This window comes from Clavispora lusitaniae, assembly GCF_014636115.1.
Source record: "Clavispora lusitaniae strain FDAARGOS_655 chromosome Unknown tig00000003_pilon, whole genome shotgun sequence".
NCBI lineage: Eukaryota > Fungi > Ascomycota > Pichiomycetes > Serinales > Metschnikowiaceae > Clavispora > Clavispora lusitaniae.
In genome coordinates this window covers 192,814-215,139 of record NW_027093975.1, presented here as the reverse complement: position 1 = coordinate 215,139, position 22,326 = coordinate 192,814, and the positions used below count along the sequence as shown (strand labels likewise).

At 43.6% G+C, this 22,326-nt stretch overlaps 12 protein-coding genes across 12 annotated transcripts; 6 read left to right on the top strand and 6 right to left on the bottom strand. All coding sequences in view use genetic code 12, as the record gives it.

Annotated features, from left to right (window-relative positions):
- Positions 1 to 7: 7 nt before the first annotated feature.
- On the top strand, positions 8 to 1,030 carry MAK32 (Mak32p; the record flags this gene model as incomplete). The annotated part of the gene is made up of 1 exon (XM_002618895.2): positions 8 to 1,030. The coding sequence occupies one exon, from the start codon at positions 8 to 10 to the stop codon at positions 1,028 to 1,030; it is 1,023 nt and encodes a 340-aa protein (XP_002618941.2).
- A 93-nt stretch (positions 1,031 to 1,123) lies between these two features.
- HOL4 (Hol4p) lies at positions 1,124 to 2,962 on the bottom strand (the record flags this gene model as incomplete). Its single annotated transcript, XM_002618894.2, has 1 exon — positions 1,124 to 2,962. One exon carries the CDS (start codon positions 2,960 to 2,962, stop codon positions 1,124 to 1,126), a length of 1,839 nt encoding a protein of 612 aa, XP_002618940.1.
- A 908-nt stretch (positions 2,963 to 3,870) lies between these two features.
- On the top strand, positions 3,871 to 5,268 carry FOB63_000103 (aminotransferase family protein; the record flags this gene model as incomplete). The annotated part of the gene is made up of 1 exon (XM_002618893.2): positions 3,871 to 5,268. The coding sequence occupies one exon, from the start codon at positions 3,871 to 3,873 to the stop codon at positions 5,266 to 5,268; it is 1,398 nt and encodes a 465-aa protein (XP_002618939.1).
- A 544-nt stretch (positions 5,269 to 5,812) lies between these two features.
- On the top strand, positions 5,813 to 8,827 carry SWI4 (SBF complex DNA-binding subunit; the record flags this gene model as incomplete). Its single annotated transcript, XM_002618892.2, has 2 exons — positions 5,813 to 5,857; positions 6,098 to 8,827. The coding sequence occupies 2 exons, from the start codon at positions 5,813 to 5,815 to the stop codon at positions 8,825 to 8,827; spliced, it is 2,775 nt and encodes a 924-aa protein (XP_002618938.2).
- A 297-nt stretch (positions 8,828 to 9,124) lies between these two features.
- On the top strand, positions 9,125 to 10,156 carry FOB63_000101 (uncharacterized protein; the record flags this gene model as incomplete). The annotated part of the gene is made up of 1 exon (XM_002618891.2): positions 9,125 to 10,156. The coding sequence occupies one exon, from the start codon at positions 9,125 to 9,127 to the stop codon at positions 10,154 to 10,156; it is 1,032 nt and encodes a 343-aa protein (XP_002618937.2).
- A 48-nt stretch (positions 10,157 to 10,204) lies between these two features.
- FOB63_000100 (Uga2p) lies at positions 10,205 to 11,713 on the bottom strand (the record flags this gene model as incomplete). Its single annotated transcript, XM_002618890.2, has 1 exon — positions 10,205 to 11,713. The coding sequence occupies one exon, from the start codon at positions 11,711 to 11,713 to the stop codon at positions 10,205 to 10,207; it is 1,509 nt and encodes a 502-aa protein (XP_002618936.2).
- A 613-nt stretch (positions 11,714 to 12,326) lies between these two features.
- On the bottom strand, positions 12,327 to 12,881 carry UBC8 (E2 ubiquitin-conjugating protein; the record flags this gene model as incomplete). Its single annotated transcript, XM_002618889.2, has 1 exon — positions 12,327 to 12,881. The coding sequence occupies one exon, from the start codon at positions 12,879 to 12,881 to the stop codon at positions 12,327 to 12,329; it is 555 nt and encodes a 184-aa protein (XP_002618935.1).
- A 930-nt stretch (positions 12,882 to 13,811) lies between these two features.
- On the bottom strand, positions 13,812 to 15,008 carry RPN7 (proteasome regulatory particle lid subunit; the record flags this gene model as incomplete). Its single annotated transcript, XM_002618888.2, has 1 exon — positions 13,812 to 15,008. One exon carries the CDS (start codon positions 15,006 to 15,008, stop codon positions 13,812 to 13,814), a length of 1,197 nt encoding a protein of 398 aa, XP_002618934.2.
- Positions 15,009 to 15,808: 800 nt separating this feature from the next.
- Positions 15,809 to 16,318, bottom strand: LSM1 (uncharacterized protein; the record flags this gene model as incomplete). The annotated part of the gene is made up of 1 exon (XM_002618887.2): positions 15,809 to 16,318. The coding sequence occupies one exon, from the start codon at positions 16,316 to 16,318 to the stop codon at positions 15,809 to 15,811; it is 510 nt and encodes a 169-aa protein (XP_002618933.2).
- A 433-nt stretch (positions 16,319 to 16,751) lies between these two features.
- FOB63_000096 (tRNA 1-methyladenosine methyltransferase subunit) lies at positions 16,752 to 17,834 on the top strand (the record flags this gene model as incomplete). Its single annotated transcript, XM_002618886.2, has 1 exon — positions 16,752 to 17,834. One exon carries the CDS (start codon positions 16,752 to 16,754, stop codon positions 17,832 to 17,834), a length of 1,083 nt encoding a protein of 360 aa, XP_002618932.2.
- Positions 17,835 to 18,370: 536 nt separating this feature from the next.
- ARP2 (actin-related protein 2) lies at positions 18,371 to 19,720 on the top strand (the record flags this gene model as incomplete). The annotated part of the gene is made up of 2 exons (XM_002618885.2): positions 18,371 to 18,389; positions 18,561 to 19,720. 2 exons carry the CDS (start codon positions 18,371 to 18,373, stop codon positions 19,718 to 19,720), a joined length of 1,179 nt encoding a protein of 392 aa, XP_002618931.2.
- Positions 19,721 to 19,853: 133 nt separating this feature from the next.
- MPS1 (serine/threonine/tyrosine protein kinase) lies at positions 19,854 to 22,070 on the bottom strand (the record flags this gene model as incomplete). The annotated part of the gene is made up of 1 exon (XM_002618884.2): positions 19,854 to 22,070. One exon carries the CDS (start codon positions 22,068 to 22,070, stop codon positions 19,854 to 19,856), a length of 2,217 nt encoding a protein of 738 aa, XP_002618930.2.
- Positions 22,071 to 22,326: the final 256 nt, after the last annotated feature.

The following is a 22,326-nucleotide window of genomic DNA, read 5'->3' as shown; positions in this document are numbered from 1 at the left end:
CTACATAATGACTCCAATTTTCACTTCATTGGGACTATTCATCATCGATGAAAACCACTACCCCAGATCTTGGAAAAGGGAAACGGAGTACAATATAATTGGAGGTGGTGTATCATATGCTGTTATTGGAGGAAGAATTGCATCGGGTCCCAACTTGGCGAAAGGTATATGCGGTATAGTTGACAAAGGCACAGATTTTCCGCCAGAGATAGAAGAGGAGATTAACGAATGGGGCACGGGAATTGTTTTCCGATCCGACAGTTCTAGACTTACCACGAGAGGTGCAAATATTTATGATGAAAAGGGCATTCGTAACTTTGTATACCGAGCACCTAAGAAAAGGATTGAGGCCCATGATATCTTGATAACAAGCAATTTGATTGAACTGAAAAGCTTTCACTTCTGCTGTGCTGTGGACAGATGCGAAGAAACCATCGACCTTTTCACAAGCGAAGCTATGAAAGGAGGCAGACCAAAACCTTTGTACATTTTTGAGCCTTTTCCAGATGTATGTATTCCGGACAACTTTGAACAGTTGGCTCGAATGCTACACAAAGTGGATATTTTTTCTCCAAACCTCCACGAGGCTGCGTCCTTTGCTGGATTAGATAATGATCCAGAGACAGAGGAAGCAATAAAAGAATTGGCGTCCCTCTTCTTGAAGCACTGTTCACAGACAGGGGGAGTAGTAATAAGATGTGGACATATGGGCTCATTTATAATGACTCATGACTTCTCTATAATGCTTCCAGCATATCACAACAATCAAGCCAAAGTCAAGGATGTCACAGGAGGAGGAAATTCATATTGTGGTGCTTTCGTTACAACATTAGCCTTATCAGGAAATTGGCTTCTAGCAGGTGTTCTTGCCAATATAGCAAGTGGAATTGTTGTTGAGCGCTTGGGTGTACCAAAGCTCGAAAATGAACTATGGAACGGGACAAGTGTGAAAGACCGCTTGGATTTCTACATCGCCAATAACTCACATCTTTTTAAGGACCCTGTTGGAACTAAAATCGATTGGTTATAGCGTATACGTTTTGACTTGCCGTTGTTCCTTTTAGAAGTAATTCCCTGAAAAAAATGTATATATGTAAAAGATTAGAAATGCCGTCATTTGCATTCAATTTTTCACAGCTTTCTCGGTCTCAGTTTGTTCAACTCCAGCTGCATCGTACTTCGTGTTATCACTACAAGCCTGCGAAGCTTGGTCATGGTGTAGATGTGGCCGTGGGACGTAGAGCACTCTCATCATTTCCTTCTTGTCCGTCCACTCTCTGAAAACCTTTCCGTAAATGTAAACGACAATGCCTAGCAATCCAAGGAATGCTTGCACTGATCCGTAAATCACGAAAGTATTCTTCCCTCCCCTGTTTTTGTACACCTTTGTGTTGAATAAGGAGAAGATGAACCCCAAAAGATTCTTAGCAAAGTTGAACGAAACCAACGATTCTGCTGCAAACATCTTGTAAGAATCAACAGTGAAAGTGATAACTGTCGTGGAAGTCATCGAAGAACCAAAACTGAGACAACCAAAGAAAACCACAGGCGCAATCCAGGGATCAGCAACTTGAGCAGACCAGCCATAACCAAACAACCCAATACACATGAAGATAGTAGATGGAATCAACATGATCAAACGGAACTCAGGTTCATAGATTCCATGATTTCTCGCAACCATATACCTGGTAATTCTATCACCTGTGAAACCGGTTAACAAAGAACCCAAAACTCCCCCAATAAACGGTCCCAAGTAAAACAAACCGACAGTCTGTTGAGAGTAACCATAAGGAGGGTTTTTAAAAATGTCAGAAACTGTTTCGGAAATAACAATCAACCAGACGACAGACATGGAGTACTGGAGAGAGCCGTAAAGAACTGAAGGATACAAGTAAAGGAAAAAAGGCCGCAACGCAACCATCCACCACTTATCAGGGCTATGCCTTCCAGTGTATAATGCCAATCTTTGGAAATAAGTCTTTGACTCAAGCTTATTGTCACGTTTTACTGTACCATCAGTGATACTTATTGGGTCTTCTTCCTTAGAATTAGGGTTAGCTGAAACGTCCAAAACTGAGGAACTGAGACTAGAACGTTCAAGCATGTTATTGGACAATGCATATGCATGATGTCTTCTTTCAGGAGGAATGTAGCTTGCCACATGTCTCGCAGCTTTAGTTTCTTCCAAGGACCGTTTGCTTGGAGTTGGAGTTCTATCCCAGAAAGTCTCCGGCACGAATAAAAATGTAAGCACGAAGTTGAGGCCCAAAAACATAGCAAGAATCCAATAAAGCCAATGTCTATTCAAATGTTGCAAAATTAAGGACGAGAGCAACGGAATTATGTTCTTACCACCCAATAACAACAAGGTGTAGAGACCAGTTCTGTAAGCTCTCTCGTGCTGAAAATACAACTCACTTAAACTTGCGGATGCCAAACTTTCCGTGGGGGCCATTCCTATAGCAGTCAACACTCTACCTGCCATCAAAGTTCCAAAGTTCTCCGACACAGCTGCAACAATACAACCCACAAGGAAAATGAGAATACAGACAAGATACACCAATCTCTTGCCGTACAAGACCGCAGTAGGACTGACAAACACAGAGCCGACACCAAGGGAAATCATAAAACCACCAACAAGGTACGATATCGTGGAAAGTGATTTATGGAATTCTTCTTTCAAAGATGAAAACCCTGCAGCCAAAATGGGAGTCTGTCCTCCTCCAATGAAAGTTTGGAAGCCAATAATCAAAAAGCATAAATCTTTACGCCATGTGGGCCAGTTAAGCGGATCATTTGGACTATCATGAGGTTGTGGATAGAGAATAATACCGTTGGAAGTACGTTTTAGGGAAGCACTTTCGGCTAAAGTCGCATTCGTAGCATCCTCGTCATCCATCATGACAATGGTGCCAGTGACATTTTTGGAAGCCGTCTGCTTGATTCTTAGTTTCCACACCATTCTCTTTCTATTTGAATAACTGTTATAGAGGAGAGCCTAGATTAGCTGAGGAAGGAGAACAGTTCTTTTTTTTTTTCTCGGGGGTAGTGGTTATTTGGTTGAAACGCTGCATACAGAATTGCCAAGACTGCGGCATTAGAGTGAGACATTTAACGAGGCCTTAAGAAAGAAAATGGCAACGGCCTAGAGATAGCCCAGAAGAATTCTGATGACAAAATAAGAAGTCGAAGGAGCAGACCGCAATTGCATTAGGAACTGCAGACTAATGTGAAATTAGCCTTCTCGTATTGAATTATGATTGTGCGACATTGTACATGTGGGTGAACGAGATCTCCTCCGCATGTGTCATCGCCGCACGATGGAAATGATAACCGACATAACCAAATTATGCGACCTCATGTCAAATTGTCAAGCATACTTGGAGAAACGCACACGAAAGAGGGCAATAAACGACGGAGAAATTGATAAGCGGTAAACAGAGAAGAGATTATCAGAACCGTTTTTTGGTTTATTTTGGGTGTTATTAACTATCCTACTGCTCATAACAAAGAAGCAGTGGCGCAATTGGACAGAGTCTCACGGCATATCGTCATACGTTCAATGCTTATCAAGAACTTTTGATAATAGAAGGTAACATGTGATGCACCAAGCGGCTATCGTAATTCCGTTCCGTTGGATGGAGCAATTTGTGGGCCAATAGGTTAGAAAGCGAGAGGTGAGAAGCGAATGCCGCATGCACCTTCCTGTTTAGGAAGGTCGAAGCATATTGCTCAGCTTAACCAGGTGTTGACCTGACGGGCATTCCCTGAACGATATCAACCAAGAATCGAAGGGGAAATGGTATAAAAATGGCACAATTATTCACTGAAATATGTCTTTTTCTTTCACAGCAATAAAATTCATACAAGATGACGGTCAAGGTCGCCCAGGAGTCCCAAATTTTCCAATCTCAAGTTGCAAAGCTAGTCCCCAATGTTATTTCTGGTGATGGTGTTAGGATCACGATTGAAGACCCATACACGGGAAAAGTTTACGAATGTATTGATGCCGTCACTGGTGCCGCTGTTGGTGCATTGGGCTGGCATGATAAGGATGTTCCTGGCTTCTATAAAGAAGCATTGGACAACTCCACGTACTCTTTCACTGCTTGCGTGGGAAATAAGAATGCCGAAGCTTTGGCAAATTTCTTGATTGAAAACTCACCTAAAGGAGCTTTTAATGCTGCACTTTTCGTGGGTTCAGGTTCTGAAGCTAACGACAATGCTATGAAAATCATCAGACAATACTACCTTGAAAAAGGCAAGCCAAAGAAAACCAAGTTCATTGGAAGGGAGTGCTCTTACCATGGCTTCACTATTGGCTCGATGTCGCTCAGTTCTGGATTCAGATCTGACATCTTCAAAGAGATCTCTTTACCAGCGGAACAATGCCCTACTATTGATGTATGCTACCCATACCGCAAGCAAGGAAATTTAACCACGGAAGAGTATGTCGAAAAGTTACTTGCCAATGCGGAAGATGTCATTTTGAAGGCAGACCCAGAGACAGTTGCCTCTCTTACAGTTGAAACTTTGCCAGGTTCTACATTGGGAACAGTGCCACCACCTCCTGGATATTTGTCTGGGCTCAGAAAGTTGTGCACTAAATACGACATTGTGTTTCATTTGGACGAAGTAATGTGTGGTACTGGCAGATGCAGCGAGAATTTGCACTGCTGGGAAAACTTTTTGGAACCTGGAGAAGGTCCAGATATTCAAACCATCGGTAAGACTCTCGGTTCCGGATATGTTACTATCGCAGGTGTTTTGGTTTCTCCAAAGATCAGAGACACCGTGGTGGCAGGTACCGGAGTGGTCATCGGTGGCCACACATACTCTGACCACGCTTTGAACTGTTACGTTGCATTGAAAATCCAGGAGAAGATCAAGGAATTGAACTTGACATCCAACATTTTCAGGATGGGCAACTTGATGGGCAAGCTCTTGAAGAAAGAATTGTCGGATTTTGCAATTGTTGGCGACGTCCGGGGTATTGGTGGTTTCTGGAGCGTTGAAATTGTCCAAAACAAGGAAACAAAGGAAAGTTTCCCTAAAGAATTAGATGTGGCTCACATGCTGTCGGACATTGCTCTTGAAAAGGGATTGAGTATTATGGCTTTGCAAGGCGCCAACAATAATGCTGGAGATCACATGATTTTTGCACCAGCTTTCATTGTCACAGAAAAGGATGTTGAAGAGATGGTGAGCAAAGCCAAAGATGTTTTCGCTCAATTGGAGAAGGAATTGGCGCACAAAGGTTTGATTTAGATTGTATAATTTGCACGGGCTGCAACAATATATTGAGATAAATATGTTTACTGCCGAGACAAAGTGGATTAGTGGAGTCGACATAATTGTTACATACGACTAGCTACAAAGACACTTGAAAATTTCGAAGACAAGCAAAGAATTGTAGGCGTCAGCAGTGAAAATTACTCAGTTATACCTGGTGTTTTTAGGGCTCCTTGGCTCAGAAAGAATCTCGGGTTATATTGAATGCGAATAGTCGAAACGCAAAGACAAAGTACATTTCATGTGGCACTAAAACAAAAGCCATTAACCACCTCAACTTTTTACAAGCTTTACGCATTTATACACAAACCTTTTCACTTGGTAAGCCGACCTGGCAAGTTTTTTCTCCCATTTTTGCCCAGTCTTCCAGCCCTGTTCATTGGATTTCGTGTGGACGCGGAACAGAAATCCGTGCACCAAAACCGGCTCACGCGTGTTTTCTATCCTAAACGGTTAAATTGTCCGCATCAAGATTTCTTTCCTCCATTGGCCGACAAATTCCAATCTTTGAGTCGTCAAAATGGCATATGAACATCCATCAGTGTACATTGCGACGTATTCAAACGTATGTTAATGCTCGTTTTTCCTTTACAATTCTGCTTCATCTTCTTGTGTTCTTGTGTTCTTGTGTCTTGAAGAATGAACTATCTCCTTTCTTTGTTACTCAGGCATTATGTACCAGCACAAGCAAGCATCCCTAGCCAAAGAAAGCTAGACCATTTGCAGCTATCCATGTCTACAGAAAGCATGTCACATTGTGGAATGAGGAAATGCACAATTTTGTGTCGATTACTAACTTGACCAGATTGAAGTCTATGAATGTTCCGTGGGAGACTCCCCTATTATGAGGAGATGCAAAGATGACTGGGTGAATGCCACGCAGATATTAAAACTTTGTAACTTTCCCAAAGCTAAGCGGACAAAAATTCTCGAAAAGGGGGTGCAGCAAGGTCTTCACGAAAAAGTTCAAGGAGGATATGGAAGATTCCAAGGAACATGGATCCCTTTAGCCGACGCTCGTAGATTAGCTGACGAGTATGGAATAACAGCTGAAATGGTGCCTGTTCTCTATATTGATGTTAAGGATCCTTCAATCATCATCCCGAAAAAGTCCAAACCTCCTTCGAGCTCGACAGCACTCAATAAGGACGGCACGCCAGTCAAGAGGAAATATGTGAAAAAGGCCAAAAAGGATAACCTAACGCCCAAGAAAATGAAATTTGATGACAACCTTCCTCCGCAGGCGGTGTTCACTCAGGATTACCCTCCCAGTTTGTCAACGGGTGAAGCTCATATCCTTCAAAATAATCGTTCGTTGCCAATGCAGCAGATTCCCATGAATTCGCAACAGATACAGTCGTCCCATCTTCCAGCACCATTTCAACAGCTGGATTTTCCAGCCAACAACATCTTAAACCCCAACCAACGAGTACACATGGAAAATTTCCAAGATTACCCAAACTATCAGATGCAAATGCAAAATTATCAACAGCAGCAGCAACAGCAGCACCAACAACAACAACAGCAACAGCATCAACAAGTGGTGCCGTCAGCGAGACAAGAGTCCAAACTGTACGGTTACACAGGGGCAATCGAGAATGTGGCTCAACAACAAATGTTATATCAGCAGCAGCAGCATCATCTGAAAGGCGGATCCGCGTCGACCAATGACACAAACTGGTCACAGGATGAGCACTCTCGTGATTCAGACACTTCAGTATCATCCATGGAAATCAAAAATAACAAGGCTCTTTTGGAAGAAGACAACTCACATCCCGCACAGTTGTTGAGGTTCTTCAGTGAAGAAAAGGCTCCCATCCCGTATTTCTTGTACAATCCGCCACCCGACTTCAACATCAATGAGGCAATCGACGACGAGGGTCACACAACTCTACACTGGGCAGCCTCGATCGGTAATCTCAACTTGGTGCATCTTCTTCTCTCTAAAGGAGCCAACCCTTTGGTTGTGAGCAATTACGGCTTAAACCCTCTATCAAAGAGTATTTCTTTCAATAACTGCTATGATCTTAAAAACTTTCCACAAATCATAGACGCTTTGGAATCCTGTTTGATAAACACAGACATAAATGGGCGTACACCATTGCATTATCTTTGCCAGTTTGCCAAAGTCCAAACCAAACTACCGTCGCTCTCCTATTACCTTGGTATTATTTTTAACAAGTTAGTTTTCATGTCAGAAAGCAACAAGGGTACAGGAGTGAACTTAATGAAGAATGTGATTGACCACCAAGATGTGAATGGAGACACATGCCTTCACATTGCAGCAAGATCCAGATGTACACAATTTGTCAAGTTTTTCTTAAGTAATGGCGCCAGAGACGACCTTATAAATGTCAATAACGAGACTGCAAAGACAATAATAATCCAACAAGATCTTCTTGTCTATAATTTTGACCTGCCTAACATGTCTTTGCACCCGTCACTCCAAGCATTTCAACCATCCCATCAGATGCCTCTGGATGACCAAATGAACACTCGCAGATCACAAGGTGGACCCAGATTAGGAACGCCAATCCAAGCATCCAGACACACTGAAACTCCTGATACCCAAAGAACTACAATTCAGGATGATGACGAATATGAAGAAGTAAATGACCATGTGAGCAAAGAGCACTTAAGAACATTATTAGAAGAACAGGCTGGAACTGTTGAAGAAAATAAAGAGAACATTTTTGAGGACCTTCCGAAAACTGCTCTTCGCTCAGCTTCTCCCTCAAAACCCCACATAGGTGGTGTGAACGCACATATTCGACACAATGTCTTGAGAGCACCTTCAGGAAGAGGGGAAGCAAAGACACCTAGTGAGATAACATCGTCTCCAACAAGAAGCTACTCACCCCATCCTCCACAATTGGATGATGAAGGTCATGTTATTGATCTGAGTAGCTCCTATGGCTCTTCAGAGGAGCAAAATGGACGGATTCCCGTGAAGGATGTATCGTCTATGATGAGCGGGATGGTCAATCTTCTTACTGATTCGTACATCCAGGAGTTGAACGGTTTGAAGATTGAATCCAAGCGCGTGAAGAGCATATTACTCGAGAAGAAAGACCTCAACAACAAATGCATCGAAAGAGTCAAGATTCTCTTAAATAAGAATGGCTTTGAAGACGTTGCCCTGTTAGATGAGGCAAGAAAGGTTGTTGATGAAGAATTAAATGTCTTCGCGCAAGAGATACAACATAAGGAAGCACAACTCACATGCTCAATTGAAAAGGCGCAAGCTTTCGAACTAGCAAATTTGGTTCAAGACAATGAAAGCCAAATCCAATCACAGCAAGAGGGGGGTAATGGCCTTCCGGACAACTTGGAACTAGGAGTTGCATTAACGGAGGCGCAAATTAAGAGAGTTGATTTGGTGCACAAGGTTGTCGAAAGCGTGAAGAACTTTGCCATCGACTCTAAAATGAACAAGTATAGAAAATTGATAAGTCTTAGTTGCGGCTTGCGCATGGAAGACATTGATGGTTTGATAGATGGCATCGAGGAGTCTCTCATGGAAAAGTCTCACTAATGTTTGGATGGCAATATGCTAATGGGATTCTAGTTCTGAATACCCAAGGATAACGGAATTTATCACCGGGACAAAATTACACTAGAAGCCTATAATAACAATGAGTGCATATACGTTGATACAGAAATAAATGAAGAAGGAGATCCAGCAATTATGGTTCACAAAACTTTCTTGTCGTAAAATATCTGAGAAGCCTTGAGTATGGACGTATGTACATTCAGTAGTGCATATACGGGTGCGCGATTGAAGTAGAGGAAAAAATCATTTGAGATAAACACCCTAAACGCTTACTTTAACATGGGATCTACAGTTCAGCCAACGGAATACAAAGAGCCTTCTGAGCGGACGTCCGTTTTAGGATTTGCATCTTCTATCCTTAACGGTAATACCGTTGAAGGCGGTCTTCGGTCCTTGACTTACAAATCCATTTTCGCGCTGAAACTTGTGGACGAGTTAGATTTGGTGAGAGACTGTATTGTCAGCGACAAGCCTCAACTCACACGGATCACAGATACGGACACGTCTAAGAACAGGTTAGAAGCACTCCGTTCTGAGGTTTCTGAACTCAAAAACATTAAACCAGCCAGAGATTCAGCTGACGACCAGAAAGTTCTGCAATTCAATCTCCGGTTGGATGAAGAACTCAATCAAAACAGACTGGTGAGTGACAGTTACAGCAATGATGTAAAAGAATACTACCTGCTGGTGTTTCAAAACTTGGACATCACTTTCAGCAACAAAAGCTATGTGAAGCACACAGTCAAATATCAGGGAAAGGTTGAAAGGATGGAAGACGTTGAAGGGTTCGATCGCTCGATTTACGAAAGAGCACGTGAACGGCGGATGGAGGAAGAACATGCAAAGCAACTAGAAGAGGAAGAGCGTAAACGCCAGGAATTAGAAGAAAAGCTTAAAGAACAAGAACGTCTCAGAGCGGAGGAACTTCAAAAAAAGGAATTGGCTCGGCTCGAGTACGATCGCACTGATAATTATGTTCTGTCAGAGGAGTATCCCCAGAATTCAGAGTATTTACAGAATGTTGGATACACTCAAAACGCAGAGTATTCGCAAAACCCACAACAGCAGCACACAGAATACAATGCAGCCCATCAGTACCCACCAAATTCCCACCCAATCAATGGAATGTCACCTGTGCCTATGCAGCAGCTTTATAACAACGATGGGTTGAATGATTCTGACGCCATGCACCTAGATGGAGACTCGCTGATGACTGGCGGGGCAGACTCATATTCCATGTCACCAAATCCAGACCAATTCACACCCATGGCTCAAGATTCACCCTACCTGCAAGCTCAGAGCCCTTTTTAGTTGAGATATTTGAGGGTAAAAAAGATATATATATATGTACCATAGCGCTCAATGGATAGAGCCCAACACCATAGATTTAACCACAGAGTAGTCGTCAATGCCGTATTTAGATCCTTCTCTTCCATAGCCGGACTCTTTGACGCCTCCAAAGGGCAATGCCGCTTCAGAAATTCCACCTGTATTCACACCAATCATCCCCACGTTCAATTCCTCCGCTACGCGGAAAACACGCAGGACGTCATTGGTATAGAAATAGCCCGCCAATCCTACTTCTGTGTCGTTTGCCAACTCAAGTACCTCCTCATCAGTGGAAAACTTGATCAAGGGGCACACAGGGCCAAACGTTTCCTCATGGAATATCTTCATCTCACGCGTAACATCTCCTAAAATGGTGAGGTCATGGTAGTAGTCACCTAACTCTGGCCGAGGCTGACCACCTAAAAGCAAAGATGCGCCTTTCGACAATGCATCTGATACATGGTCTTTTACTTTCTCCAAGGACCGTTCATGGATAACGGGGCCGTGCGTAGTTTCCTCCGAAAGCCCGTAACCCAACACACTTTCGTCGGCCATTTTGGCCACAAGCCGCTCGCTGAACTCGTCATAGATGCGCTCATGAACAAAAATACGATTGGCGCAAATGCATGTCTGTCCACTACTGCGAAACTTCGATGCAATGACCCCGGAAACAGCTTGGTCAATGTCCGTATCCTCAAACACAATGAAAGGAGCATTTCCACCTAACTCAAATGAGCATTTTTTCATCGTGGATGCTGCTTGCCCCATCAAAATCTTCCCGACGTTGGTGGATCCAGTAAAGCTCACCTTCTTGACAATAGGGTTCTCACAGATGGCCAATCCCGCTTCGGCCGCTCTCGAAGAAGGAAGAACATTGATAACACCTTTTGGGAAGCCAGCATCATCCGCTAGTTGGGCAAGTGCTAGTGCACTCAACGGAGTTTCGGAAGCAGGCTTGACAACAGCTGTACATCCCACAGCTATGGCAGCAGCTAACTTCCTAGTGACCATAGCGGAAGGAAAGTTCCACGGAGTGATAATTCCGCATACGCCGATTGGCTGGCGGAACGAAAGAATTCTGTTGGCAGCATTAGCAGACGAGATGATATCGCCGCAGATATGTGGCGCCTCCTCACTAAACCACTGAAAAAACGACGCGGCATATGTTATCTCTCCATAAGCATCCGCATATGGCTTCCCATTTTCAAAAACAATGAGTTTTGCTAAGTCTTCCTGATTCTCCTTCATCAAGTGATACATGTTCAAGAGCATCTGCGACCGTTCACGGCCAGTGGTTTTCCGGAAGGTTCGAAACGCTGTATCAGCAGCCTCAATTGCATGATCATAGTCTGCTTTCGAATAGCAAGACACACGGGCAATCTTTGAATCCGCCTTTGGATATAATCCGGGGTCGTAGACGTCAAAGGATGCGTTGGACTTGATCCATTCACCATTGACATAACCCTGTGTTTTGAAAAGCGACAGGTTCTTCAACGAGCTTGCCACTCGGGTTGAATATCTCCTCAGAACTGTACTCATTGGGATGAAAAAGTACTTGTACTCGACAGCAAATGTTTCGGAGTCCGATTGCCGCCCCGCTAAGATAGTGCATGCACATAGTACCCCGTTGTGTTTCTTCTTTTGTTGCGGCAGGCTGCCGATGATTCCGGATTAATCCAGAAAAGGTAGCATCATTGCCCGTGTTATCCGTTTTAGCGTGGAAATAACAGAGAGAGTAGAATAATTAACTAGATCTGCTCTGATGCTCAATGCGGAAAGCAGGTCCGAGTCGCGCGAAACGGGTTTTATAGTGATTACAATAGCTGATGATAGCATTGAAACAGCTACTTGAGAGAAAGATAGAGACGAGATTTTCTTTTTTTTGTTTTTTCAAAGTAAGAAACAATGTAGCAGAATGTAAGTAACTACTTCCAAAGCTCGTTTTGGACACTGCAGACCATTAGTCCCTAGTGTCATACGCTCAAGAGATACTTTCGACATAACAGTATAATTCTATTCATTGATGAATTAAACTTCTCGTATTCAATGTGTTAACATCTTATATATTGCCACTATTCAGAGCAGTATGCAAGTACGCAGACCATAGCTGCTTGTGTTTGGGCACCGGGCCCTTCTAAATGATTGACAGACTTCAGTCATCCTCATCATCTTCGTCCTCACCGACACTCGACAAGCTTTCTACGTCGCTCAATTCGTTTTCTTCCTCGTCACCGCTTTCCTTTGCCTCAGTCGCCAGGAAATCCTCCAGTGCATACTCCTTGACATACCGTTTGACAACTTCATTGTAACGTTGTTCATCTTTGGTCATCAAGTTTGACGCCTCTGTGTTTAAAGGATCGCTGGGGTTGGCGTAGCGCAAAAGATGAGGCAAGAAATTCTCAAAGATGTTCAAAAGGCCGAACATCGGAGACCATGTCTGGTTAATGACGTCGAGACACACAGAACCGGAGTTTTCGTCGATATTGGGGTGGTACATCTTGTTAACAAACCCAATGGACGGCGATTTGATCGGATACTGGTCTGGCAATTCCACTCTGACCTTCCATGTTCCGCCAGCGTATGGTGTATCCTCGGGACCCTTGAAGATTACGTGGAACTGTTGGATGGAATCGTCAATTAGACTAACTTCGTGGTTGCTCATCATTAGATCCATAACATCTTTTTCCATGCGTCTTTTGCTACTCATATTTGCTAGAGAAAGAAGCAGAGGAGAATCTATGAATAGGTGTGGAGGAGTCGCACTATCTCTCCTACAGTGGCGGATGTAGTAACGTGACTGGGTGCAAACAGGAGGCTCTACCGTTCCACCTTAGCCGAAAGTTTTGCATATTTTTTCTCTTCCTTTCCTACAATTTTAGGCCGAGGAAGTCCTTGCTGGTGATGCTTTTTTTTTTCTGTTGTAGTCCGGTTTTAGACTGATTCACGTTGCTCCAACTGCGGCGCACTAGATAAGAAATTGCGGGGAGATGAACCATTGCTACCAAGCACATGATGTTCACCTCGAACCTCTACCACAGAGAACCTGCAATATCTACTCAATGTGATCGTAAATTTGTCTACCACAAATAATTGGCGCCACCAAGCCCATATCAACGCAAGATACAAACGCAGACTTAATCGAAACAAAACCCGACGCGGATAAGCTAAAATTATCACCATCTATAACTTGCATTTGGGGTGTATCATGATGAAAAATTTTCAACCCGAGGCACGGTTGAGATTTTTAGTGCCAAGTATGTCCTGTCATAGACCTTGAGGCAATGGTTTCAATCCAGTGCGCTTCACTCATTAAACGAAGTAACGGAAACCCGTTCTTTCGGGATTTACTATCGGCCAAAATTTTCCTTCATTAGCTGTGACAGAAGAGAGATCGGAAACACTATGACAGTTCCTTTCGTTGCGATCAAAATCTATACCTAGAGTACGTACCCATTCATAAGTTTAATCTCATTCTTCAATCGTCTTAATTTTCCTATGGTTGGATCCCGCCATATTCATCAGTTTAGAGAAATTACAGGCGTTATGCCAACCACTTGCTCATCGCTAATCAGGAGGCTGTTTTTACTTCCACTCTAAATGTGTTTGAAGGATACATACCAGCTACATCTATAGCCTATTATACTCTTTCAGCACCACTCAACTTCACCGCCGCACCGTACTTCTGCAACTTCGTCAATAAGGCATCACCTTGCTTGATCAACAGATGATATTGACTGTTCTTATTGTCTGGCCTATTGGTTTCAATGATGCCGTTGACCTTATCAATAGTACAGTTCAACTTGTTGTTGGGAATAAACTTGCACAAGTCAGCGTCTAAAAATTCCTCGCTCACATTAAAATTGCGTGCCATGGATTTCAACGACAAGGACTTGTAACTCTCCAACAATTGGGCATAAGCTCTGCAACGCAACTCGCGCATAATGTAGTTGGTGTGTCTGCGGAGATACTTGTTGGTCAACAACAACTTATCATGAGCCTCCAACAAGTATTCGAACATGCAATTGTACTGGCATGTGTACAAAGAGTTGGTAAGATTGACCAAAGGTTCTAAAGTTTTGGAGCTGGAGAAAATCGACAAAATCTCGGGCGAGTCCACAATCTTGCTCTTCAAATCCACCCTATCCAATGTAAGAACACCAGCGATAATAGCGTATTGTGCAACCTGGTCGTAGCTACACAATTCAGTCGAGGTAAATGTAGCCAAAGAATCAATCAACAATTTTGCTGCCTCGCCAAAGTTACGAGTGGCCATCAAATAGATCCCCTGATAAGTTTTATATCTGTTACGGCGTTCCCAGTCACCACCCTTTTCGATCAACGCCTCCACTTCCGAAAGATGGCCAGATACTGCCTCATAGTCGTTAAAGAAAAAACCCACACGGGTCAACGCCAAGAGAACATCGATCTTGCCGCCGGTTCCCAGCGTCAACAGCAACAACTTCGTGTAAGTCTCCACAGCATTATGGCGATCAATGATTTCCGCGTAGTATTCGGCAAGTTTGGCTGTACTAGAAACAAGATCCACCTCCGTCTCTTCCTCACTTTCAGCTTCCTGGATCAACTTTTTCAGCTCAGCAATCTTTTCTTCATTGACAATACTCATGGACTGGTACAACTGTTCATCAAAGCTGAAGTATTGTGGCAATTCTGTGGTCAAGTATTGATAATAAGGCGCCAAGTTCTTTTCCTTGATGGAAGCAAGAAGTTCCGCAATCAATGCGTCTTTGTCGCCCAAGCCATTTTGTAAAAGGAACTGTTTTTCAGACAAGGTATAGTCCGGGAACTTTGGTACGTCCGATTCGAATTCGCTCATATGGTTCTTGGTAGAAGATGGTTTCGGGTGGCCAAAGAAGTGGTGTATTTTGTGCAGTGCGTAGAGCGCATTTGAGTGCGTTTGGTAATGCTTGGATTTGACCTATAGAGAATTTCGTGCTTAAAAATGTACTGTGGTTTTATCTCTCAGTAGTGTATCATATGGGGAAGTTCGTGGATATCCAGCGTTGCTGTTCATTTTCGTTTTCGGGATTTCCGTTTGCTTGGTGTTCACGTATCGAAGTCTCTCGGCGTACAGCCACTAATGCGACAATAGGAATTCAATGTTACGCAAATGAATTGTATCTACGACTATATCAATAGACTCATCCCTGACAATACTTCTTCTTCTCTTCCCTTTTCTTTCGTCTTCTAATGCGATCTTTTCAGCTCGAACGCTTGAGAAAAGTAAAATTGTCACACCCGGTCTACTGGCCAAGCAACTGGTAGCCTATGATTAAAGAAAGAAAGACTGGTTTCGTATATTTGTATCGATGTTCGAAATTTGAAAAATGGTGTCTATATCTACAGAGGATATTCCCGAGTGTATAACTAGTAGTCATTAGAACGTCACCTTGCAATTGATGAACACATGACAACATTCTCCTCTGAATGCTCGACAGTAGATAATCCTTCTGCCATACACTAAAATGAGATGAATGAACATCCGCAGTGTTTGAGGAATGACGAACTCAAGGAGTTGTAGATGAAAACTTTAATAGGTCAATATTAGTTTGCTCCAGTGCTACACAAGGGCCAGGAAATTGCTTCGTGAATACATATGCAGAAATGAAAATGTGACTAGTACAAGTCGGACTTGACAAAGTCGTGAATAAGACCCCTCTTCAAATACTTCTTGGTCTTTACCTTTTCGTTCTTGATGCGGTTTTCCTGAATCCCCTTCCACTCCTTTTCGGCTTGCTCAAATGGAATCTGTTGCATTTCTGCCAAGTGGTCGTCTTCTCTGTCAATATCTAGCTCCCCGAGCATCACGACATTCTCACCTCTCACCATAAACACACCTCTAGGAGCCTCTGCAAACCTGACAGGGCTGTTTTGGTCTAGTTTGGGCAAGTAGATTCTCTCAAACGTGTCCTGCAAAACCAAATTGGCAAACTGGTCAAATGTTCTCAATATTCCCGACATGTTGCGGCCGTCTCTCAACAAGACAAAAATCTTGCGGTCCACAGAACCGACAATAGCTGCGGCAGTGGTGAAGGCATAAGACTCCAAGTACAATTCCTCCGCATTTGAATTTTGCGATTCCGACGAATCGGAGTGCTGCTGGGCTTGCTGGGGCGAGGCAGACATGGTACTCTGCAAGTTGTAACAACGTCAAGGTTTTTTTCCGCGAGGAGGTTTAGTATGTGCACGACATGAACAGATTGTAGAATGACCAAGAAGACAACAACATGCGATCCAGACAAGCACATTTAGGTGGAATAACGTTTTGCATTCCATTAACTACGTATGGCCAAGGAGAAAACCAAGCATGTTTATAATTGACGCAGTAAAACAGCAAATCGTTGGTCAGACCATGTATTTGCACCTATTGAGGACAAAAGGTCCATAATTACCAATAGAGCCAATGCAGATGGGTCTTTGGCTCTTGAATGAAAAAGGTAAAAATAGCGCCAACATTTATTGCAAATATAGGTAGATGAAGATGCAAAGGTTGTCCTACTCCAACCCCATAAGTTTGTGCAGGTAGCGATGAGACTTTTCACTTCTCTTCAACCTGAGCATGTCTTTCTACACATACAAAGACCACATAGAGGAAGGCGATCTCGTGCTTGTGTTCATGAGTCGAGGACTCATAAAGCCTCTTACTGTCAAAAGGGGTGAGTGCCTCAATACTCGTTTCGGCAACTTCGAGCACGACAGAATGATTGGTATGAAATACGGTTCTCAGATGGGTGGGGCCAAGGACAGAGGATTTGTGCATCTTCTCCATCCTACACCTGAGCTTTGGACAGTTTCCCTCCCTCACAGAACGCAGATCGTGTACACCCCAGACTCTTCTTACATTGTTCAGAGATTGGGAATCACTAGTGGATCAAGAGTCATTGAAGCAGGTACAGGTTCGGCTTCTTTCACACATTCTTTCGCTCGTACTGTCAGTGATGACGGACGATTGTTCACATATGAGTTTCACGAGCCGCGTTTCTTGGAAGCTCAGAAAGAACTAGAGCTGCATGGCCTCTTGGGTCGCAATACTATGATCACCCACCGAGACGTGTGCCACGATGGATTTGACATTGCTGATATACCCGAGACGTTCCAGAAGAATGGAGGATTGTTCTGTGATGCAGTGTTTCTTGATTTGCCTGCGCCTTGGACAGCAATCCCACACTTGCCTAGCGTTGTGTCATCCACATCCAGAGTTGGAATTTGCTGTTTCAGTCCATGTATTGAACAAGTGGATAAAACCATTGAGGCCCTCGAGGAACATGGATGGACCGATATAGAGATGGTGGAAATCGCCGGCCGCCGCTGGGAAGCCCGGAAAGAAATGGTGCGGGACCTCAAGGACGTGGTGAAAAGATTGAAAGACATCCAAGGAAGAAAAACGCAAGGAATTGAGAGCAGAAGACAAGTGAAGATAGAGCCCCAGGCAGGTGAAAAGAGAAACATTAGTGAGGTGGATACCCAGCTGCCCGAACCGCTGGAAAGACCACAGAAGTTTAATCCATTCGGGAAAGGCACACGGATCAAGGAAGGTGATGAGCAGTTCCAGTGGAAACAGGTGACAAAGATCGAGCCTGAAATCAAAACCCACACCTCCTACTTGACATTTGCATACTTAGTTCCAACCAAGAAAGACTAGATAGATCTTGACGACAATTCTAAAAGGGTTTACCCGACATTGACTAACCAAAATAATACATACTATTGAACATGCAATGCATTATTCTGAGTAGAAGACACCACCTCCCTAGAGTTGACGCTAAACGTTCATTCGAGCCAAAACAGCTCTTGAAATAGTTGCAAATTAGCTTGATAGTCTCCAAACAGACAAATTCAAGATAAGGCCCCTATTGAGTCGAAAAATGCAAATACAAGTATTCGTGCCTTCAGATAGGCTGCGGCCTTACCGTTTTGCTTCTACGCACACGTCCCCATTCGCTTCTCGAGAGTTACGAACCACAGAAAAAAAAAAAATCGCTTAAATCATTGTTCGGCAACTAGTTTCTGCAATTTCACCAAACGGCATGTTAATCTCTTCTAAAGTCACATCAAGAGTATTATCTCCGAGTACCCGTTCGTAACCCATTTGGGCCCATGGACTGCATGCAGTACCACTCGCTATCATGTATTTTGCGCCTCCAACTAATTTGAACACCACATTTACTAACTATCATTATGGACGACACACCAATTGGTATGTGGATCAGTAATTTGAGTCTGAGCGAAGACTAGGACCAGAAAAATGTCGCGTATTCCAATTGCGGCTTCTCTTACCTTGTCCGCCTCACTCACTAAAGCTACGAATCCCCCTCCAAGGACTATGGAAACCCGGTAGCTCTACTTTATAAACCATACTAACATCCAGTTCTTGACCAGGGTACAGGATTTGTGAAGATCGGCCGTGCCGGAACAAACTTTCCAGATTATACATTCCCTTCCCTTGTGGGACGGCCCATATTAAGAGCCGAAGAAAACAGTGCTTTGGTACCGGACAATATCGAGATCAAAGACATCATGTGTGGTTCGGAAGCGAGTGATGTACGTTCCTTATTGCAAATCACCTATCCCATGGAGAATGGTATCATTAAAAACTGGGAGGACATGGAACATTTGTGGGATTATGCCTTCTATGAGAAAATGAAGATCCCCACTCGGGGCAAGAAGATTTTGTTGACGGAACCACCCATGAATCCATTGAAAAACAGAGAAACCATGTGCGATGTGATGTTTGAAAAGTACCAATTCGGCGGTGTTTATGTCGCAATCCAAGCTGTGTTGGCGTTGTACGCCCAAGGTTTAAGTTCGGGTGTGGTCGTCGACTCGGGTGACGGTGTGACCCACATTGTCCCAGTTTACGAATCGGTGGTGTTGAACCATTTAACCAGGAGATTGGATGTAGCAGGAAGAGACGTAACACGGAATTTGATTAACTTGTTATTGCGCCGTGGTTATGCTTTCAACAGAACAGCTGATTTTGAAACTGTTCGTCAAATCAAAGAAAAATTATGTTACGTTTCATGTGATTTGGATTTGGATACCAAGTTGGCGAATGAGACCACTACATTGGTTGAGTCGTACGAATTGCCTGACGGAAGAGTAATCAAGGTCGGATCCGAAAGATTTGAAGCTCCGGAGTGCTTGTTCCAGCCAAATTTGGTTGATGTGGAACAACCTGGTGTCGGCGAAACTTTGTTCAATACTATTCAGGCTGCAGATGTCGATATCAGATCAAGCTTGTTCAAAGCAGTCGTGTTATCTGGTGGTTCTTCCATGTATCCTGGCTTGCCATCGAGATTGGAAAGAGAATTAAAGCAATTGTGGTTAACTAGAGTTTTGCATGGCGATGCAACCAGATTGGAGAAGTTCAAGGTGAGAATCGAAGACCCTCCAAGGAGAAGACACATGGTGTTCATTGGTGGTGCGGTTTTGGCCAATATTATGGCAGACAAGGACCACATGTGGATTTCGAAACAGGAATGGGAAGAACAGGGTTCTCGCATTTTAGAAAAACTTGGCCCTCGCTAAACGTCAATTGTACACTAAGGATCCATAAAAATTGAAACATAAACTTTAAAAACTACACCCATAGAGTGTTCGTAGTACTGAATGCCATTAAACTGTTAAATTAATAGAATGCTAAATATCCCTTAGACGCCGTCTATGCATAGTTCAAATCTTCAATCTGTTTGAGCACAGTCTCCACAAGCCTATCGTAAACCTCATCCGTAATCTCACCAGTGTGTCTCGCATTGAAACCGAAATTAACTGCAGAATAAACCAAGTCCTTCACAAAGTTTTCACTCACTGCCCGGGGTTTCAAAAAATTAGAGTTCAAACATTCCTCCACAGTCCACCGATCATTAGGATTTCTGGCTAGGCACTTTTGCATGAGTTCTATTGCGCTCAAAGGAACAGGAATTTCTCCAATACCCTTCGTGGGATACTGGATCTTCACTTGTGGGTTCATGATAGCCATAATCCTTTGTTGTCCTGAATACGATCCATATGGCGGCCGGCCGTAAATCATTTGATAAATGATGCAACCGCAAGACCATATGTCAGAAGGCCGCCCGACCCGCCATTTGGTACTCTTTTTCTCTGATCCTGGAGCCAAATTCAAATGGTTGGTCTCCACCAATGCTTCTGGTGCCATGTAATTTGGCGTTCCAATTTGAGACTCACGATAAATGTTTGCCGTGTGATCTGGCACCGCGTTAGCTATGCCAAAGTCAATGATTTTTAAAATCCCCTTCACAAATAGAAAATTGGCTGGCTTCAAGTCACTGTGCACAATACCAGCACGGTGCACAGCCTCAACACACCTTAGCACCTCGATGGCATGGAAACGAACAAAACCCAAATCGATAGATGACCCAGCGGCTAATCTGTTCAGAAATACGTGTGCTAAGTCAATCTCACCGCATTCCATGACAAGGTAGATTGAGCCATCGCTAACAACGTGATCGATCAACTCGACCACCCGCGACTCGTTTTTCAATTTCGTCAACAACTCAATCTCGCCCTTAAAGCCATTCACGCATGATTCGTCAAACAGGTCAAATGCCACTTTCTTTATAGCCAACTGATTATTCGTTTCCATACATCGAACCTTGTAGACCTTAGAAGTTCCACCTCTACCTATGAGTTCAAGTTTTTCGTACCGCCTAGAATTGATGACGATGACTTTCTTGGTTTTCTGGTCTTCTGTCAGGAGCCTTGTGGACATGAGTGGCTCCACCGAGCTCACTGCCGGAGTATGCGAATATTTTGCAGCCGAGTCGGCATTAATAGATGTATTATGAGGAAATGAAAGCTTAGGAGCTTTTGGTTTCCTGAAAGTAGAAAGGCCCGTCTCTATGTTCATGATATTAGACGAGATGGTTTGTAAGGGAATGCGTGGCTTGTCTTGCGATAGCAAAGGATCGAACGCTGAAACTGAGGATGAATTCAGCACTCCAGGAAAGACTGAAGAGTTTTGCGATCGGGAACGTTTTGTGGGTCCCCTTTCAGCAGCAACTGGTGATTTTGCCTTAACATCTGCAAGCGGCTCCAATCCTGGAGACTTTTGTTTCATTATCTCTAGACTCTTGAAGAATTTCGAGTCACCCGTAATAGTTCTCTTTCTATCAACCCCATTTTCTGCTGAGGACATAATTGACAGTCGTATGGGTGTTTGGATTTGAGAAGATTGCGTGAATGCCGGATCTTTATCATTTGATGGTGTCACTGGAGATTGCTTACCAGAAGAGGAGCCGGAATTGCCATCCTGATCACCCAGACTTGGAGGCATTTCAGAAGCCCTTTTTGGAGGCCCAAGGGACTTGAACCTTCGTGCTAGTCGAGAACGCTTTGTATTGGTAAGGCCGGTCGAGGAGGGTCGCGTTGAACTGGCATCAGACCCGCCAGGGGTTGTTGCTGTCATCAAGTCGAGTTTCCCAATGGTATCACCTGATTGGTCTTCGAATTCGTCGTTGTCATCACCATTGAAATTGGAAGATGAGTTGAAGGAAGTACCGCTAAGAGTATGAGTGCTTGTGCTGAGGCTGATGTTATGGCTGCTCGAGTTATGGCTACCACTATTATAAATACTAGAGCTATGGCTGTTGGTGCTGCTAGCGTTTCCAGAATCTTTTGCAGCCCCGTTGTCCTTGAAATGAACAGATAATCGAGACTTTAAGGAGTTCTTCAATGCAGTGTTCTCCTTGATATCCTCTCCGTAAACGCCAGACAAGGAGGATCTGGAAGCTAGGTCTGTCTTGTCACTTAAAAGTGCTATTCCGTAGGCACTCAAAGCCGGAGGCGCAAACGTATTGTCATCCTCCGGTAGCAGCCTCAGCAGAAGAAACGGCGTTCGCGTACCAGATGAGACATTCATCGGCGCAAAGGAAAAACGGGATAGTGTCTAGTGAATCGATGCGTACGATTCGCGTACAAGTAGTAATTGTAAACAAGCGGTGATGGTGTACGGGTGTAAAGTGCGCGGAGAGATGGATGCACTTGAAAAACAAGGCTATAGCTGCAAGAGATTAGCATCATACATAGACTTGTAGGTGTATTGTTCTTTTTTTTTTTAAAAAAAATTCCTCTATTATTTCGATCATTGAAACCATTTCGTTAGCATTATAACTTTG